The 20375-nt window shown below is 45.8% G+C and overlaps 1 protein-coding gene across 1 annotated transcript; it reads left to right on the plus strand.

Moving 5' to 3' along the window:
- Window positions 1-5601: 5601 nt before the first annotated feature.
- Window positions 5602-19426, plus strand: MTFMT (mitochondrial methionyl-tRNA formyltransferase). Its single transcript, XM_084782399.1, is given in 10 exon segments — window positions 5602-5853; window positions 7099-7308; window positions 9568-9690; window positions 10175-10277; window positions 11288-11363; window positions 14560-14651; window positions 17078-17156; window positions 18374-18456; window positions 19171-19332; window positions 19335-19426. Coding segments are annotated over 10 exon segments (1167 nt in total). The 5' UTR covers window positions 5602-5647; the 3' UTR covers window positions 19368-19426.
- Window positions 19427-20375: the final 949 nt, after the last annotated feature.

Genomic DNA, 20375 nt, shown 5'->3' on the forward strand with positions numbered 1-20375 from the left:
CTTGCAGCGTCAGTAGTTAAGATTCTCCAGGATACAGCCAAGAGGAGGGCACATGGTGCCCCCTGCTGGAAAACAGCTACCAGAGCGGCCAAGTGTTTTTCTTTTTCTTTTTTTTTTCTTTCTTTCTTTTTTTTTTTTAAGATTTATTTATTAATATGTATACAGTGTTGTCTGTGTGTACACCTGCAGGCCAGAAGAGGGCATCAGGTTACGTTATAGATGGTTGTGAGCCACCATGTGGTTGCTGGGAATTGAAATCAGGACCTTCGGAAGAGCAGGCAGTGCTCTTAACCTCTAAGCCAGCTCTCCAACCCCATTTTTCTTTCTTTTTTTTTTTTTTTCCTAAAGATTTATTTATTTATTATGTATACATTGCTCTGGCTGCACATACACCTGTACACCAGAAGAGGGCATCAGATCACATTATAGATGGTTGTGAGCCACCATGTGGTTGCTGAGAATTGAACTCTGGACCTTTGGAAGAACAGACAGTGCTCTTAACCGCTGAGCCATCTTTCCAGCCCCCCAAATATTTTTCTTTACATTTTATTTCTTAGAGCTTTTCTTTTTAAGGTTTCCATTATGTATTTGACTACGTGTATGCCTATGTCACGGCACACGCGTGGGAAGCGAGAGACCAACCTGTGGGAGTCGGTTCTACCTCGTGGATTCTGGGGATTGAACTCAGGCTCTCAAGCTTGGTGACAAGCACCTTTACCTACTGAACCATCTCACTGGCCCCCAAACTTTTTTACATTGCTACATGGCATCATCTAACCACACTCAGCTGTTTTGGGGCCCATGGGCCGTAGGTTGGACACACCTGGCTGCAGTTCCACTTTTGGGAATCCATCCACAAGAACTGAAAACATTTCCACACTAACACTTGTACACAAATGTTCTGAGAAGTATTAGTCACACGTCCGTTATTGCTGCAATAACTGGGAATATGACCTATGAGATAACCATAAGGAATTTTTAACTCTAGTTGATAATAGTCATCAGAATATAAAACTGAGTCTTACATTTGATAAAATCCAAACACTTGACCCCTCCTCTGTCTGTCTGTTTGTCTATCTATCTATCTATCTATCTATCTATCTATCTATCTATCTATCTAAAGGTCTATCTGTCCATCTATCTATCTGAGACAGAGTCTTACTCTCTAGTTCAGCTTGACCCCAAACAACCCTATATGTAGCCCAGGCTGGCCTTGAACTCTCTGCAAACCTCTGCCTCGGCTCCCAAGTGCTAGGACTGCAAACCTGAGTCGCCATATCCAACTTTTAACCATTTTTCTTTTTAATCAAAGTGTACAACTCCACACTGAAGCCGCAGGTCATAAGATGATAAATAGAAGTGCCTGAAATGAGTGCAGTGCTGGCTGGTTCTCACTTCATCTTGACACAGACACACACAGATTGTCCGAGTTCCTCAGTGTGAGCAGGACACAGACACACACAGATTGTCCGGGTTCCTCAGTGTGAGCAGGACACAGACACACACAGATTGTCCAGGTTCCTCACTGTGAGCAGGACACAGACGCACACAGATTGTCCGGGTTCCTCACTGTGAGCAGGACACAGACGCACACAGATTGTCCGGGCTCCTCACTGTGAGCAGGACACAGACGCACACAGATTGTCCGGGCTCCTCACTGTGAGCAGGAGTGAACTAACTTTCAATTTCATGAAGTTCCATTTGTTGATCAAACATAACAATGTAACTTTTTTTTTGAGATTTATTTTTTTGCCAGGTGGTGGTAGCACACACCTTTAATCCCAGCACTCGGGAGGCAGAGGCAGGCGGATCTCTGTGAGCTCAAGGCCAGCCTAGTCTAAAAAGTGAGTCCAGGACAGACAAGACTACACAGAGAAATCCTGTCTCGAAAAACAAAAAAAAAAAAAAACCAAAAGATTTATTTTTTATGCATCCAGTGTTCTCCGTGTGCCTGCCCACCAGAGGAGGGCGCCAGACCTCACTATAGATGGCTGCGAGACACCATATGGTTGCCGGGAATTGAACTCAGGACCCCTGCCTTCAAGCCAACTCTCCAGCCCCCAACAATGTAACTGTTAATGTGTTGGTTTAAAGGGTGCATGTATGTGCTTTCCGTGTGCGGGTGCTGATGAATGGCAAAGGACATGCTCCGGTGTTAGGACATGCTCCGGTTGGGCCACCGGCACTTTGGTCTCTCACTGGCCTGGGTCTTGGCCGTACAGGCCAGGCTGATGGATCATCAAGCTCCCAGGGATCACATATGGCTGCTCTAGGATCCACGCACACACAGGCGTCCTGGGGCCTGGACTCAACCCCTCACACTTCTGGGACAAGTGCTTTTCCTACTGAACCATCCTACCAGCCCTAGCTTTAAAAAGTCATAAACAAGGGCCAGAGAGGTGGCTCAGCAGTTAAGAGCATTGTGGTGGTGGTTTGGGTTTGTTTTTTAAATGGGGTTTCACTAGGTGGCCCTGGCTAACCTGGAACTCAAGGTGTAGCCCAGGCTGGCTGTGACCTGACAGAGATCCACCTGCCTCTGCCTCCCAAGCGCTGGGATTAAAGGTGTGCTCCATCAAACTCCATCTGATTCTTTGATGTTTTATTTGAACATACTTTTCCTTTTTTTTGCTTCACTTTGTTTTCCCAAGACATTATTTTTGTTTGGTCTTGAGACAGGGTTTTGTTAAGTGTACCAGCCCGTCTTTACATTTGTGACATTTGTGAACCGTTTACTAGGAAAGCGAGCAGCCAGGCAGAACCACAGTCAGTGCTGACAACCAGGGAATTGATCATCTCAACAACGGGAAAGGTTGGTGACATCGCCCCCTTGTGGACTTCTCATGCAACAACAAATCTAGGGGCTGAGGTAGTAGCTAAAAGGGAATCCCAAAAGTGGGCACCGTGGGTTCAGTTTGTGTCTCTGATGCTGGGCTGGTGTCTGTGTACAGAAGGTCTTTCCCCTGGTCCTGGGGCATTGCTTCCCATGATGGAGACAGAAGATTGTGTTCTTACTTCCTGCCCCAGGGCTCTGGCTGCTCCTCTCTGTGACACAACACCAGCACAAACGTATACATTTATCCTGTGGCTGGTCACCTTGTCCCTCAGAAATCAGACACACGGCAGCAGTGTAAGATGGTTGGGACAAGGAAGAATGCGTTTGGGGGAGAAGGGGGCTAGGCCACAGTCACATTCTAATGTTCTTCCCTAAGCTGAAGAAGTTTCCAGAAGATCTTTCCGAAAACTCAAGCACTGACCAGAAGCTCATTGTCTGACCTCCCGTACTTTAGATATGCTTTATGGATATTTCAGTGCTGTGCATTTTTTTTTCTGGGCAAGACAAATATCTATTTACCCCGGATAGGGCACCAACCGCAGACAGAAGAAATCACTCCATCCTGGTGAACCAGTAATTTAATTAGGTCACTTGCAAGAACATGGGCAACAGTCATATACTGAGGAAGGGTCACCCCAGCAACCACTGCTCACCACTTTGTATCCTCAGACGGGAGCGGGTGCTCCCCTGACTCCACAATGGAATGTTGCTGGGCCTGGTCTCTAGTGGGCGATCGTAGCCGCTCTGATCTCATAGGCAGCAAGGCTCTCTGCACTACCTGGAAGACACAGCCGCACGACAATTTATTACACAAACCGCCTGGCCCGTCACAGCTAGACTCCTCATCTCTGTGCCTAGGGCAAGTCCAATGGAGGACTTATCTGCACTTGGACATGCCCTCATGCTTCTAGCTCACCATGAGGAGCTTCATAAAAAATTTTCATTTTTGACCCAGGCAGTGGTGGAGCACACCTTTCATCCCAGCACTCAGGAGGCAGAGGCGGGTGGGTCTCTCGGTTCAAGGCCAGCCTGGTCTACAGAGTGAGTTCCAGGACAGCCAGGGCTGCACAGAAAAACCCTGCCTTGAAAAATAAAACAACATTGGTTTTGTTTTTGTTTTTTGAGACAGGGTTTCTCTGTGTAGCCTTGGCTGCCCTGGACTAGCTTTGTAGACCAGGCTGGCCTCGAACTCACAGAGGTCCACTTGCCTCTGCCTCCCCAAGTGCTGGGATAATAGTGTGCGCCCCAGCTTTTTCCATTTTTTACATTTGGGGAAAACTGCCAACCTTCACACTTAACCATATTCAGTTTTTTTTTTTAAAAAGAAGTTTACTATGGGGGGATCACAAAGTCTTGGCCAGAATGGAAGACACAGCATGACCAGGCCCTGCCTCAAACAAGCATGCAAACAGGGGATAAAAAGATATCGGCAGCAGGAGGCTGCTCAGTGGGAAAAGGTTAGTGCCAGCCTCTTGCTCCAAACACGTAGTGTGTGATGGGCAGAGGGTGCTGTGAATGGCAGGAGGGCAGCGTTAGAGGCACAGCTACACGGGAACAACTTGAGCACCATAACTCAGGCTTGTACCTATGGCTGTGCACCATGTGCTTGCAGTACCCCCAGAGGCCATAAGAGGGTGCCCTGGGACTGGAGCTACAGGTGGGTGCAAGGACTTGAACCTTTGTAAGAGCTCTTAGCTACTGACCAGTAGCTCTCCAGCCCCATACTTGAAAGATTTGTTTTTAATGATATGTGTATATGTGTATATGTATATATGAATGCAATGCCTGCAGGGGCCAGAAGAGGGCAGTGGACCTCCTGGAGCCGGAGATGACAGTACTGGGAAACAAACTCAGGTCCTCTGCCAAAGCGACAAGTGTCTTAACCACTGAGCCAGCTCTCCAGCCCCAATAGATCACACTTTCGTCGATATTAAAAAGACAGTAGCTTCAGGGGGCTGGAGTGATGGCTTAGTGGTTAAGAACACTGTCTGCTCTTCCACAGGTCCTGAGTTCAATTCCCAGCAACTACATGGTAGCTCACAACCATCTATAATGTGATCTAATGTACACTGTATACATAATAAATAAGTAAAAATTTAGAAAAAAAAAAGACAGTAGCTTCAATGTTACAATCATATCCCACTCTCCTAAGTTAGGATTCTGGGACTGATCAGATAAGCATACAAACACACACACTCAGTTCCCAGCACACATATGGGACAGTCAGACAGAAACACACACACACACACACACACACACACACACACACACACACATAATTAAAAATAAAATGTGAGGCTGTAGAGATGACTCAGTGGTTAAGACCACTAGTTTCAGAGGACCCAGACCACATGGCAGCTTACAACTGTCTCTAACTCCAGTTTTTGGTGATCCGACACCTTTACACAGACATACATGCAGGCAAAACACCAATGCACACGAAACAAAAATAAACAAATTTTTAAAAATCGTGAAGTCTTTCAAAGAATTTCTTTTAAAAGTTTGTTTTAGGTAGCTGGGCGTGGTGGCACACACCTTTATTTAGTCCCAGCACTCGGGAGGCAGAGGCAGGTGGATCACTGTGAGTTCGAGGCCAGCTTGGTCTACAAAGCGAGTCCAGGACAACCAAGGCTACACAGAGAAACCCTGTCTCGAAAAACAAAAGAAACAAACAAAAAAATCCCTCAAATTTCTTCCTGAGCACTTGCTCAGTTGGGCCCCGCCCCGTCCTCTGCTTGCGTCTGGGGGCCCTTCAGCCATAAGCCCCGCCCCCTAGGCGCGCATGCGCATGGTGGGCCGCTGCAGGCCGAGGTGATGCTCTGCGTGCGGCGCTGCTGGGGTCCGTGGCTGGCGGGAAAGGGTCCTCGCTGCTCCTGTCGGTCGTCGGCCGGGCTCCGCGGCTCCTCTGACGAGAAGGACAGCCGAGGACCCCGAGTCCGGGAGAAGCCGCCCTGGCGGGTGCTGTTCTTCGGCACCGACCTCTTCTCCCGGGAGGCGCTGCGGGCGCTGCACGCTGCCAGGTACCAGGCTGGGGTGGGGGCCCAACGCCGAGCCGGGGCAGCGAGCCGGTCCCGGGGTCCCGGGGTCCCGGGAAGACGTGCCGTGGGGTGCGGGCCCGCGAGGCTACTGTGGCTCCTGCAGCACCGAGAGCAGGAGAGGCCCCGCCAGTGCCCAAGGCCGTGGGCAGAGCCGGTTGGCTGAAGTGGACTGCGACTCCAGAGGTCCCTTCCCGGTACTGCTGCGGCTGGCCAGCCGTCCGGTTGGTGGCCTCCACTTCCTTGCTCTCCTGTACACCCGTGTTTCCTAGGGCGGGAATACATTTCCAAGAACAGTCCGTATACGTGTAATATTCGTGAGATTTCTTGACAGACCTGGTCTACTAGGGAGAAAGTGTGTGTAATTCAGTATTTCCTGAAAGTCTGATCTGTTTACTGCCCCACTTTCCTCCCAGCTTAAGGTTATTTGGTTATTTATCGTCCCCTTATTTCCTGGCATCTTTTTATATTTTATTTATTTATTTATTTATTTATTGGTTTTTCGAGACAAGGTTTCTCTGTGTTCTGGACTCGCATTTTAGACCAGGTTCAGCGATTCGCCTGCCTCTGCTGGGATTAAAGGGGTGCGCCACCTTGCCCAGCCCCTTATTTTTCTTTTAAAATAAGATTTAGTTTTTAATTTTTGTTTGTACGTGTGTCTCTGTAAGCATGTGCGTGCTGGTGCCCGTGGAGGCCGGGAGAGGGCGTCAGATTCCCTGGAGCTGGAGTTACAGGCAGTTTTGAACTACACATTGTGGGTGCTGTAACAGAGGACTGACTCCTGAGAGTGAGCATCTCACTCCCACACATGCTGTAGCCCATGCCACACTTACACACAAATATAACACAATATAATAATAAATAAAATTTGTTTATTTATTCACTTATTTATTTATTTTGGTTTTTCGAGACAGGAAAAACCTACACAGGGTTTCTCTGTGTAGCCTTGGCTGTCCTGGACTTGCTTTGTAGACCAGGCTGGCCTCGAACTCATACCTGCCTCTGCCTCCCCTAGTGCTGGCATTACAGGCATGTGCCACCATGCCCAGCAAAAATTAAATTTTTTAATTAAATTAAAAAGCCTATTTGTTGGTTGCACTGATTTTAATTATTTTATCCTTAAGTGTGCAGGGAGTTTAATCATAGAATATACTTGTTGTGTGTGAAGTAGTTTAGCTTTGAGTTGTTGCCCGGACACTGTGACATTTTTCTCCAATCTTTCTAATTCAGAGACAACAAAGAGGAAAAGTTAATTGAAAAATTGGAGGTGGTCACACTGCCTTCGCCATCCCCCAAAGGACTACCCGTGAAGCAGTATGCTATACAGTCCCAGCTCCCGGTGTACGAGTGGCCCGACGTGGGACCCGGGGACTATGACGTTGGAGTAGTGGCTTCCTTTGGACGACTTTTGAGTGAGGCTCTTATTCTTAAGTTTCCCTAGTAAGTTTTATTTATAAAAAAAAAATACAGTGTAGAGATCATGTCTTTTATGAGTGGGTCTAGTATCTAAAATGCTATTGTTTAAACTGTATTTTCTGTTTATTTGTGGGTTTTTGTTTGGTTGGGTTTTTTGTTTGTTTGTTTTTTTGAGATAGGGTTTCTCTGTGTAGCCTTAGCTGTCCTGGACTCACTCTGTAGACCAGGCTGGCCTGGAAGTCACAACGATCCACCTGCCTCTGCCTCCGGAGTGCTGGAATTAAAGACGTGTGCCACCATGCCCGGTTTAAACTGTATTTTCTTGGTTTTGTTTTGTTTTTTTAAGACAGGATTTCTCTGTGTAACAGCCCTGACTGTCCTGGACTTGCTTTGTAGACCAGACTGGCCTGGAACCCACAGAGATCCACCTGCCTCTGCCTCCCAAGTGCTGGGATTAAGAGTGTGTACTACCACCACCCAGCAAACTGTATTTTCTTTTTCTTTTTTTCTTTTCTTTTAATTTTAATTAGTTCATTTCTCCAGCCAGGGTCCCAGTAGATGTAGCTCTGGCTGTCCTGGAATTCAATATGTGTATCTGACTGGCCTCAAACTCACAGAGATCTGCCTGCATCTGCCCCCAAGTGCTGAGATTAAAGGTGTATGCCACCAGGCCTAGGTTAAAATATGTTCTTTTAAAATAAGATTTATTTTAGGCACAAAATATCAAATGTGTTGTTAAGCTGTTTATTACTCCTTGGCCCAAACCTGCCCTCATTTAAATTTCATGTATCTGCTCACAACCCCAGCCCCCTGCCTGAACTCCAGGGACCCTCCTTGTCCACAGCTCTACTTCTGTCCCAGAGGCTTCTCTCACTGAAGAGACTTCAACACCTTTGCAGATCTTTATCTCAAGAAATAGTAACCCCAGCCTGTTAGATATTTGGGCCTAGAGTCGTTCTTCGGTTATCTGGTGTCCCACATCCAGTCCATTACGAAATCCCGATGGCTTCAAAAAGTAAAAGTTTCTGGTGGCTCCATCACCTGCATTGGTTCCTCCGACCCTCGTTACTGCAGTCACCTACCTGCTGGCCTCTGTTGTTGTTGGCCCTGTCAGCTGGCTCTTTGCCAACCGAAGCAGCCACAGTGATCCCTTGAAGGGTGTGTCAGACCGTGTCACTATGCTCAGGATGCTCCGTTAGCTCTTGGTCTCACCCGGAATAAAAGGCAAAGCCCTGTGCCAGCCCCTTAGAACCCCCACTGGTCCTCTGCAGATGCTGTGGTGTCTCCTGATTCACTCTACACCAGCTAGACTGCCTTGCCGTGGTGGTGCACACCCGTAATCCCAGCATTCGGGAGGCAGAGGCAGGCAGATCTCTGTGAGTTCAAGGCCAGCCTGGTCTAGAGAGTGATTTCCAGGACAGCTGGGGCTACACAGAGAAACCCTAACCCTGTCTCCAAAACAAAACAAACAAAAGCCAAGCATGTATACATTCCTTTAATCTTAGCACTCAAGGAAAAAAAAAGTAGCAGCAGCTGAGAAGAAAAAAATAATAAATAAAATCTCCGCACTATTCCCTTTATCTGAAAAACTCTTCATGTATTTGATGGCATTTCAGTCAACGGCAGCTGGGATGTCTGATGCCGCTCCGTAAGACTGTGTTGCCTAGTGATGGGCTAGCTGTCTGGACTTACACCCTCAGCTGAATTTTGAGTAGAGATATCACCCAATGACATGGGTCTTATAATGTGTTCCTAGTATTTTATTAAAATTTTTTTGTATAGATCTGTTTATTTTATGTGTATGAGTGTTTTGCTTGCATAATATGTATGCGCAGCACGTGCATGCCTGGTGTCCAGGGAGGTCGGAAGAGGGTGTCGGATTCCCTGGAACTGGAGTTCTGGGTGGGAGCCTGAACCCTGGTCCTCTTCACAGATGCTCTTAACCACTTGGCCATCTCGCCAACCTCTACTTACTTGTTCTGCTTTTAGTTAAATTTCATTGGGTGCTTTTGGTAAGAGAGCGAACTTACCTCTGACTTTGTTTTAGGTGATACAAACCTGACGGTCATGTACTTTTTACCCTACGGGTCATATATTTTAGGTGATACAAGCTGTCGGGTGTTTGGGGGGTATTGAGTGTTTTGAGACTCACAGCTACTCTCCTGCCACAGATTCCCCAGTGTTACTATTACTACACGCCACCACACGCAGCTCTTAGAAAGTCTAATAGTGAAAGTGCATGTTGGTTGGTAGCAGTACTGATTTCTGCCTTTCCTAACACAGTGGCATATTGAACGTGCACCCCAGTTGCCTCCCGAGGTGGCGTGGTCCCGCTCCGATCATCCACACAGTGCTTCATGGGGACACAGTCACTGGCGTAACAATTATGCAAATCAGACCCAGAAGGTAGAGCTTATTAATTTAAACTGTGGTGTCCGTCTGTCTGTCTGTCTGTCTGAGGTCTTAGCGGTTGGGGGAACGGGCAGGGTGTGCTGACGTGGGTAACTCCCCAGTGTTGCCCTTTGCTTTTGTAGTTGCTCTAAGTACACCTAGTTTCTAACAGAAGCCGTGTGTCTTCTGAGGTTCATACAGAGTCTTTAAATCCTTGTAAATTGGTCACTGGATTATTAACACCTGAATGTCTATAAAAATATATATATAAATGACAGATGGATTTGGAGCATGGCTTTTTGTTTCTGTGTGTTGGTTTTGGATTTTTTAAGATAGAGTCATTGTGTGTATGTATCCCTGGCTGACCTAGAACAAGAAGGTGACCTCAAACTAGAGTGGCTGACAGATTAATAGCCTACAAAACTGTCTTTTTGCTGTGTAGACAAATGCATTTGTCTTAACAAATAATAATAATGGCTCCTTTTTTTTTCCTTGCTAGATTTGATATAGGCCCAATTCTCAAGCAGGAAACCATACCTGTGCCTCCCAGGAGCACATCAAAGGAATTGGAAGCAGTGTTGTCAAAGCTCGGTGCCAACATGGTACAGTGTGTGTGTCCTCATCGTGTCCCCGCCCCCTTTTCCTTTACTGAGAAGGCTTCTTAAGCAATGCAATACAAATGTTATGACTTGTCATTTCTAAGCTTCATTGGTGGGGTTGGAGGTGGCAGTGAGAAGGCTCGAACCTGCACGATGGAAGAAGAGAACCGAGTCCTGCAAGTTCTCTGACCTCCACGTCAGTTCATGTACACACTATAAACAATAATTTAAAAATAATAACATGAGAGAGAGCAAGACAGATTGTGACCAAACATGGTCATACTCACCTGTAACCTCAACACTCAGGAGGCCGAGACAGGAGGATCAATGAGCCCTGTGTCAGCCTGGGTTAGTGAGACCCTGCCTTAACAACCAAGCAGAGCACTTCCTGTCGCAGGCTTCCTAAAAATTAGCCCAGAATTTGTGACCATTGAGGAGTGCAGAGTGGGTGCTTAATAGATGCTCTCAAATGAAGTAGGCGATCTTCTGTGGCCTCCATTTCAGAGTGAGGTGTTTAGTTTATTCTTCTCGGGTGCCCCTCCCCTCTCTCCTGCGTCCCTCACTGCTTCTCTCACTCAGCGAGCAGCCACCAGGATCCCGCACATTTGCCGGCTGTGTGGTCAGCACTTCCTGTTCTCCGCATTCCGTCGGCAGTGACTTTCAGTGGGGCTGCCATTTGTCTAGACCATTTGTCTAGATACTCTATGAATTTTCTTTTGCATCCTCCCAACAACCTCTGAGGTAATTGCTGCTGCTGCCACTCGTTTCACAACACTGGGGGCTACAGACAAGTCAAAGGACTTTCCCAAAATGAGAGCCCTAGGCAGTTGTAGGAGGATCGGCACGTGCTGCTGTGAGGCCCCGCTGCCGCCCATCAGCGCGTCCTTACAGGCGAAGCCAGTTTGCCAGCGCTCTTGCTGGGACAGGGTACCTCACTGTACTATCGCTGCTGTTTCCGACTTGTTCTGCTGGACGTACTCTGTGCTCTCCTTTTTTTTTTTTTGTATTTGTAGCTTATCGAAGTTTTGAGAAATTTGCCCGAAAGCCTGAACAATGGAAGGCCGCAGCCAGCCAAGGGAGCGACGCATGGTGAGTGAAGGCCGTAGACACTCTCGCCTCTGGGCAAGGTTTTGTGTGCCGTGGCGGTGGCTGAAGCTCTGACTTCATCGTGGCCATCTATGCATATGCTGTAATTTCCCAACTTCATTCTCAACGTTTCCCTCAGCTGCTTATCTTGAGAAGCATTTATCACTTCTATTTGCCCCAAATCTTTCTGTATGTATATTTAGTGTATATATTTTAGACTCAGATTGCTCATCCGCTAGTATAAATGACGAAGTTCATGTCCAGTTTCATTAGCACGCACTTCTTAGAGAGACAGCTCAGTGGTTAAGAGCACTGGCTGCTCTTGCAGAAGACTGAGATTAGACTCCCAGCACCCACATGGTTGCTCAGAACCATCTGTAACTGTAGTCCCAGGAGACCCAACACTGTCTTCTGTCCTGTGTGGGTATCTGTGCATGTGATACACGCAGAGAATTCACGCAGGCAAAACATACACATAAAATGAAAGGTAACACTTTTTAAATCCTAAAACAACAGTAAAAACAAGACACACACAACACAAAGGCACTGAACATGTCCTGATAGCATACAGTCCATACAGGTTTTCCTAAATGTCCAAAGTTTTATTTTATATCCATTAAAAAAAAAAAAAAAGAAAAAAGCCAGGTGTGGTGGTGCACTCAGGAGGCAGGGGCAGGCAGATCTCTGTGTGTTGGAGGCCAGCCTGGTCTACAAAGAGAGTCCAGGACAGCCAAAGCTGTTATACAGAGAAACCTTGCCTTGAGAAACCAAAAAACAAACAAACAAACAAACAAACAAAAACAAAACAAAACAAAAAAGAGCTAGGATCCAAGGAACACATTTTCAAGACTGCTTGAATCTTTGTTTTTGCTGGTATAGTACTAGTCACCCCAAAATGTAAAATGTCTTGGTGTGTTTTGAGTTTCTTTTTTGTTTGAGACAGGGTCTTGCTAAATAAACCAGCCATAGCCTAGAAATCACATGAATCCTCCTGCCTCAGCTTCCCAAGTACTTGAATTATAGGCATGTGCTAGCACACCTCAAAATGTAGTTTTGGAGGGAAAAATTAAACATAAAAATATCTGGAGCATAGCGTAGCTCCAGTAGACTGCTTGCATGATGCCAGTTCCCACTAAATCATAACAGAAATGCCTTCAAGTTAGAAAAAGACTGTATTAGGGTCCAGTTACTGTTTGTCTTCTTGCTCTTTGTTGATTTTTGAATTTTGGCTTTTTGAGATATAGTCTCACATAGCCCAGGCTAGCCTTAAACTTGCTATGTGGTTGAGGATGACCTTGGACTCCTGATCATCTTGCCTTCAACCCCTAAGTCCTGGATTACAGATGTGTGACACCACACTTGGCCTCTTTTGTTTATTTTATTAAAATATTTACTATCTTTGTTATTTATTTATATGGTTTCTATTGATTTTTGCAATTAACAGAATATCTTTGACACTGCTTCTTTAATTTTTTTTTAAGACAGGGTTTCCCTGTGTTAGCCCTGGCTAACTTTGTAGACTAGGCTGGCGTCAAACTCATAGAGATCCACCTTCCTCTGCCTCCTTGAGATTTATTATGTATACAATGGTCTATCTGCATGTAAACCTGCCCACCAGAAGAGGGCACCATATCTCATTATAAATGGTTGTGAGCCACCATGTGGTTGCTGGGAATTGAACTCAGGACATTGGGGAGAGCAGTCAGTGCTCTTAGCCTCTGAGTCATCCAGCTCCCATATTTTTCCCTTTTAAAAACTTATTTTATGTGTATGTGTGTTTTTTGCTGCATGTGTGTCTGTACAACACGTGTGGACAGAGTTAAAAGAGAGTGTTCTGGAACTGGGTTGCAAACATCTGTGAGGCACCTTGTGGGTACTGGGAACTAAGGAGCAAATGCTGTAAAACACGAGCTGTCTGTGTAGACCTTGCTTCTTGCTTTTGTTTCATCAGCAGAATTCCCACTTGTGTGTATCTGTCCCATTTATTCAGCAGATGCGCGGCTGAGGCGTGTGGGCTGAATCCTGTTACCACTTGATGCTTCCTAACCCAGTAGATGAGGCTGAGTTGAGCATCGAGGCTCATCCCCGTGATCCCTGCTGACTCACAGCAAGGCAGACAGATGTCTAGTGCAAGGCCAACCTGGGCTATATAATAAAACTCTTTTGTTAAAAAAAAAAAAAGAGTAAATAAGATATTGGAGTAGTTTTAATGTGTGTTATTCCCGTGAGTGGCATTAACATTTTTATGTGTTTAAGGAGTGCTCCTATGCTTTGCATTTCCTTGTTCTGGGCGGTGTCTTACTGTTGGTCCATCTTTCTCTATCAGGATTTTGGTTTTTCCTTTTTACTTATTAGAGCATTTTATATAATACCGAACTTCAGCCTCTAATTGAACTACATGTTCTTTCAGTTTGGCTTGGTTTTTGGAGACAGGGTTTCGTTGTGTAGCCCTGGCTGACCTGGACTGGCTTTGTAGAACAAGCTGGCCTTGAACTCACAGAGATCTACCTGCCTCTGCCTCCCAAGTACTGGGATTACAGGCCTGTCCACCAGGCCCAGCCAGTTTGACATTTATTAACTTTAATTTATGTCATTTATTTGTCATTTTTTAAATGTTTGCTTTATTTGTTTGTTTATTTTTTGAGACAGAGTCTCACTATGCACCCCTTTGCTGTCCTGAGACTAACTCTGTAGACCAGGCTGGCCTTAAACTCACAGAGACCTGCCTGCCTCTGCCTCCAGAGTGCTGGGCTCAAAGGTGTGCACCAACCACAACAGCTAAAAAGCATGGTTTTTGTTTTTTCTAGACAGGGTTTCCTGTGTAGCCTTGGCTATCCTGGACTCACTTTGTAGACCAGGCTGGCCTCAAACCACAGCGATCCACCTGCCTCTGCCTCCCTAGTGCTGGGATTAAAGGCGTGCACCACCACACCTGGCCCTAAAAAACATGTTTTTATATAGTCTAACAGAATCATCTTATCGTTTCTGGGATGATAAATTGTTTTCTTCATTTATGCAGAGGCAAGTGTGTGAGCCATGGCCCTGAGTGGCCAGAGAAGGGTTTTCAGGAGCTGGTTCTCCCGCTGCGGAAGTCCCAGGGATTGAACTCAGGGTTGCATGCGTGGAAAAGCTGAGCGTGCTCTTCTAAAGGCCTTACGTTTGTAACCCTGTTCATTCTTACTCATGTCTCATCTTGCAGCCCCTAAGGTTTCTGCTGGCACCAGCTGTGTTAACTGGGAGGAGCAAACCTCAGAGCAAGTGCTCAGACTTCACCTCGCCATTGGGGATATAGTGAGTTGAAAAGTTTTCACCATGTTATTTGCTTTCTGGATATATTTGTTTAGAAATGAACCTTATAAACTAAGTCTAGGAAATTTTCTTTTCTTTTCTTTTTTTTTTTTTTTTTTTTTTTTTTTTTTTTTGGTTTTTCCAGACAGGGTTTCTCTGTGATAGCCTTGGCTGTCCTGGACTCACTTTGTAGACCAGGCTGGCCTCGAACTCACAGTGATCCGCCTGCCTCTGCCTCCTGAGTGCTGGGATTAAAGGCGTGCGCCACCACGCCCGGCTTCTTTTTTTTTCTTTCCTTTTTTCTTTTTTTTCTTTCTTTTTTTTTTTTGTTTTTTGTTTTTTGTTTTTTGGAGACATTCACACTGTAGACCAGGCTGGTCTCAAACTCACAGAGATCTACTTGCCTCTGCCTCCCTGACTGCTAGAATTACAGACATGGGCCACTACGGCCAGCTGGAAGTTTTCTTCAACTTTAAAGTTTTGATAGTAGTCTTGGAATTCACCAAGGGCTTTCAAGTGTACATTCTGCAGTATCTCCTAAGCAGGTTTGATTATCCCCTGTCATAGACAAGGAAAATAAAAAAGAGATAAATAACTTAGATATGACCAGTCACTAAGCAATGTCTACGTCTTCTCACCCTGTCTCATACATCTTTCTGTCTCTGGTCAGTATTTTACAGTTATGTTTTATAAAAAGATTATATTTTTAATTATGTGTATATATGTGTGTTCAGTGTGTGTGTGTGTGTGTGTGTGTGTATGTGTGTTTTCAAGGTGTGTGTGCCCACCTTGTACCTATGGAAGCCAGAAAAGGGCATCACATCCCTCTAGAGCTGAAGTTACAGGTGATCGTGAGCCGCTTGGTGTGGGTGCTGGGAGCTGAACTTGTATCCTCTATAATAACAGCACTTGCTCTTTAGCTGCTAAGTCATCTCCAGCCCTCAGTTTGTTTGGAGATCAAATCTCAGTCTTTGGTCCAGGCTAGTCTGGAACTCACGGTGTGGCCCATATACATGTATGGTTAATATATGGTTGACAGTATTATATACCTAAAATTTGTTTATAGGTAAAATTCATATTATCTGATTTTTATTTTAAGAAAACCAAAGATGGGGCTAGAGAGATGTCTCAGAGGTTAAGAGTACTTACTGTTCTTCCAAAGTACCTGAGTTCAATTCCTGGCAACTACATGGTGGCTCACAATCATCTACAATGAGATCTGGTGCCCACACTGTATACACTGTATACATAATAAATAAATTTTTAAAAAAAAGAAAAAGAAAAGAAAACCAAAAATGGGTCAAGTATTTACACACACGCGCACACACACACACACACACACACACATACACACACACACACACACACATACACACAAATGAAACCAGGCCAGGTGTGGTGGCACAGGCCTTTAATCCCAGCACACGGGTAATGAGAGACAAAGCCCTGGGTTTTGTTTTTGTTTGTTGTTGCTGTTGTTTATGGCAGTACCTTACTCTGTAGCCAGGGTAGACTTGAACCCATGGAGACCCTTCTGTGATAGGATTTAGGTGTGAGCCCCATGCCTGCTTAACTGGCAGACCTGGGAGGAATCTCCTTGTGACTGGATTTGTCCCCTTCAGGGACATGGATGGAGCCCATGGCTTTGTACAGGTCAGGCACATTTTCTGCCAGCAGTCATACAACTCAGTTTTTGTTTTGTGTGTATGTGTGTGTGTGTTTATATTTGAGATGGTAGCCCTGGCTGGCCTATAATTCTCTGTGTAGACCAGGCTAGCCTCAAACTCTTAGATATCCACCTGCCTCTACTACCCAGTGCTGGGATTAAGAGTATGCAAATTTGAGCCAGGCAGTGCTGGCGCACTCCTTTAATCCCAGCACTTGGGAGGCAGAGACAGGCGGATCCCTGAGTTCATAGCCAGCCTGGTCTACAAAGCAAGTTCAGGGCAGTCAAGGCTACACAGAGAGACCCTGTCTCAAAAAAAAAAAGCAAAAAGCATGTAAGTTTGATTTTTTTTTTAAACAAATCTTTTTAAAGTTGTTTATTTTATGTATGTAAATCCTCTACTTGCATGTACACCTGCACACCAGAAGAGGGCACCAGATCACATTACAGATGGTTGTGAGCCATCATGTGGTTCCTGGGAATTGAACTCAGGACCTCGGGAAGAGCAGTCAGTGCTCTTAACCTCTGAGCCATCTCTCCAGCCTCTGCTAGTTGACTCTTACATAAAACTTAAGATCTTACACACACTGCAGAGATGATACAGAAGGTCATATTCAGGCTGTGTTTCAGCAGATTTAGTGACTGAGTGCCCACTTCCTCTGGACATGGAAGAAACTATTCAGAGTGGATTATTATACGGCAGTGTCACAGGGCTTTGGGCATCGTGTGCGTTCCTTCATGAATCCTTCCGTTCCAATTGCAGGTTCCATTGCAGACACTCTGGATGGAGAACACCATTAAACTTCTGGATCTCGTAGAAGTTAACAACGCCATCCTCACAGGTGCTAACTTTTGAATAGCTGGCAAGTTCAAACTACAGTCTGTTTGAAATGTACTGGTCCTGACCCCTAACCCCACATACTTCTAATTTCCCCTCATTTACTAAGCATAAGGATTCGTGTCTTGTTATTTTTCAGTCCAATAATGATAACACCTCACAGTTGCTCTCCTGGCCCTCTGCAGTGCCCATTCATGTGTATTTTCTCATGCAGGCATCACATGACCCCGGAAGCCGGCAGTGTCGCTGGCCTCCCTTAAACTCTGTGGCCTCTTGCATTAAGGCTGGGAGCTGTGGAATGGCTTAGTTAATTTTACCCTGGTGAATATAATAATGAAAATGCCTGGAGAGTGCGGCGTGTCAGGCTACAGTTCCTTCTGAGGCCCCTCAGCACTCCCTGGATGTGATGAGCTGCAGGCAAGGCTCTTCTGTTCCAGAGGCAGTGGGAGGGCCTCAGGAAGCAGGACCCATTAGTGGGGAATGGAGGGGCCAGAGCAAGTCGTCTTGCTCTGTGTAGCCCTGGCTGCCGGGGACTTGCTTTATAGACCAGGTTGGCCTCAAACTCACAGACACCCACCTGCCTCTGCCTCCTGGATACTGGGATTAAAGGCGTGCGCCCCACCACCCTTCCAGAGTTAAGTCTTAATCGTGTGTGAGTTGCTCTGACGCTGGGTAGTTAATCTCTCAGAATGACGGTACTGAACTGACAGATGCAGCATTGAAGGTGATCCCTGGGAGAAGCCAAGGACTGTAGCTTCTCATGTGTGAGGAACACTTCCTTTGGGTCTATAACGTATGTAGAGCATATAGCTCTCCAAGAGGCTTTGGACGACTGAGTTGGGGCCTCAGCAAGTGTGTCCCTTCTGTCATTAGTTCTGCCTCTGAAGATTCTTTTTTGTTCTTGTTAAATTTTTTGTTTGTTAATGGTGGAGCCCAGGCTCTTGTGTATCCTGGGCAAGTACTATGCCATGTTACATCCCAGCACCAAAATGTTTTTGATTTTTAAGAACTGCCATGATGAGCCGGATGTGGTGGCTCACGCCTTTAATCCCAGCCCTCGGGAGACAGAGGTAGGCGGATCGCTATGAGTTCGAGGCCAGCCTAGTCTACAAAGCGAGTTCAGGACAGCCAAGGCTACACAGAGAAACCCTGTCTCAAGAAAAAAAAAGAAGTGCCATTATGTTGCTTAATTATTTCTCTTCTGTCATCCCCCCTTCTTAGACCCCAAATTAACAGGACAAACTGTGACTCCAGGGTCAGTGGTGTACCACAGACAGTCGCAAATGCTGCTGGTTCACTGCAAGGTATGTGACTTTAGCTTCAAGTTACTGTCTTTTTTGGGGGGGTAGGAGGGCTGGGTTTGTAATTTGCATTTCTTTTTCCTCCTTTTGTGATGAGGTCTCATTTAAATAGCCTAGGCCAGCCTTGAACTCGCTGTGTAGCCCTTCTGCCTCAGCCTGTAAGTGTTGGAATTGCAGGTATGTTCTGCTGTCTGACAGTGGGTGCTGAGAACCAGATTTGGTCCTCTGTAAGAGCAGTGTGTGCTCATCACTGTTGAGGCAACTCAGGCCTTGGATTTTGATGGTTGGATAACGATTCACAGTAAGATATGTGACCTTTGGGAAACTAAGGCACTTTGCAGATAGACTTTTTATTTTACCCCTATGTCAGGACAGCTGCTGTTCCTCCTTGGTTGGGGATGGGGGCTCTTGGAGACAGGCGTTTGTTAGTGCAGTGCTCTTTGCAGCTAGACATTTAGTAACAGCAATTGTTTCTATAACAGCTTAGGAGGGTTTTTGTTTTCCTTTTTTTTTTCTCTTTGAGACAGGGTTTCTCTGTGTAGCCTTGGCTGTCCTAGACTCACTTTGTAGACCAGGCTGGCCTCAAACTCAGAGATCTGCCTGGCCTGCCTCCCCAGTGCTACACCACCATGCCGGACACATTTTATAAAGTACAGTTTATTTTGTTTTCAAGTTTTGTTCCCACTGTCTAGTCACTGTCTGCTCTTTGCCCTTTAGGATGGCTGGATTGGGGTTCGATCAGTAATGCTTAAGAAAACACTAACGGCTACTGATTTCTACAATGGATATTTACATACGTGGTACCAGAAAATTTCCCATCCTCACCCAAGCCAGTGCAGATTTCAGACTCTCAGACTTCCAACAAAGATGCAGCAGAAAACCAAATTGTTGCTATGCAACAGTGCATTAAGTAGCTAGGAAGAAGGACAAGGACGTATTACACATTGTAATTTATTAAAAGCTTTATTTACAAGCAGCTGCCATGACTGTGAAAGAAGATGACGCCGTGGGAGAAAGAGAAAATGGTTATCAAGACGGTGGAGTCTTACACTCTCCATTGTGTGCAGCAGTTAAGAGCAGCCTTTTCTACTTGACTACTAAAAGAATTTTAAAGCTGGGCGAGGTGGCGCACGCCTTTAATCCCAGCACTTGGGAGGCAGAGGCAGGCGGATCGCTGTGAGTTCGAGGCCAGCCTGATTTACAAAGTGAGTACAGGATGGCCAAGGCTACACAGAGAAACCCTGTCTCGAAAAACAAAACAAAACAAAAAAAAAGAATTTTAAATAAAATGTGTATTTATAATGTTCAGCTTAAAGGAGATCGTGCCTTTTGAAGAATGAGGCAATTAAGTAGTATGTATATATTCTAAAAGGTTGTTGGTTTGTAAAATTTTATTTATGTATACAATGTTTTGTCTGCATGTACACCAGCAGGCCAGAAGAGGGCACCAGATCTCACTATAGATGGTTGTGAGCCTCCATGTGGTTGCTGGGAATTGAACTCAGGACCTTTGGAAGAGCAGCCAGTAAGTGCTCTTAACCTCTGAGCCATCTCTCCAGCCCCCCTAAAAGGCTGTTTTTAAAATGGTATATTTGAGCTGGGTATGGTGGTGCACACCTTTAATGCTAGCACTCAGCAGGCAGAGGCAGGTGGATTGATATGAGTTCAAGGCCAGCCGGTCTCAAAAAAAACAAAAAAAAAGTGCATCTGGGGCCTTGGGGGTCTAGTTCAGTAGGTAGAGTGCCTGCTTAGCCTTCGTGAAGCTCTGAGTTGGATCCTCAGCACCACATAATCCAGGCTGTGGTGCACACCTGTAGTCCCAGCACGCAGGAAGTGGACGCAGGAGGGTCGGAAGTTGAAGGTCGTCCTGAGCTATAAGCGAGTTCTGCAAGACACTCCTCTTTGGATTTCTATCATTGCTG

Source organism: Acomys minous, assembly GCF_964271855.1.
Source record: "Acomys minous genome assembly, chromosome: 5".
In the NCBI taxonomy this organism is placed as follows: Eukaryota; Metazoa; Chordata; class Mammalia; order Rodentia; family Muridae; genus Acomys; species Acomys minous.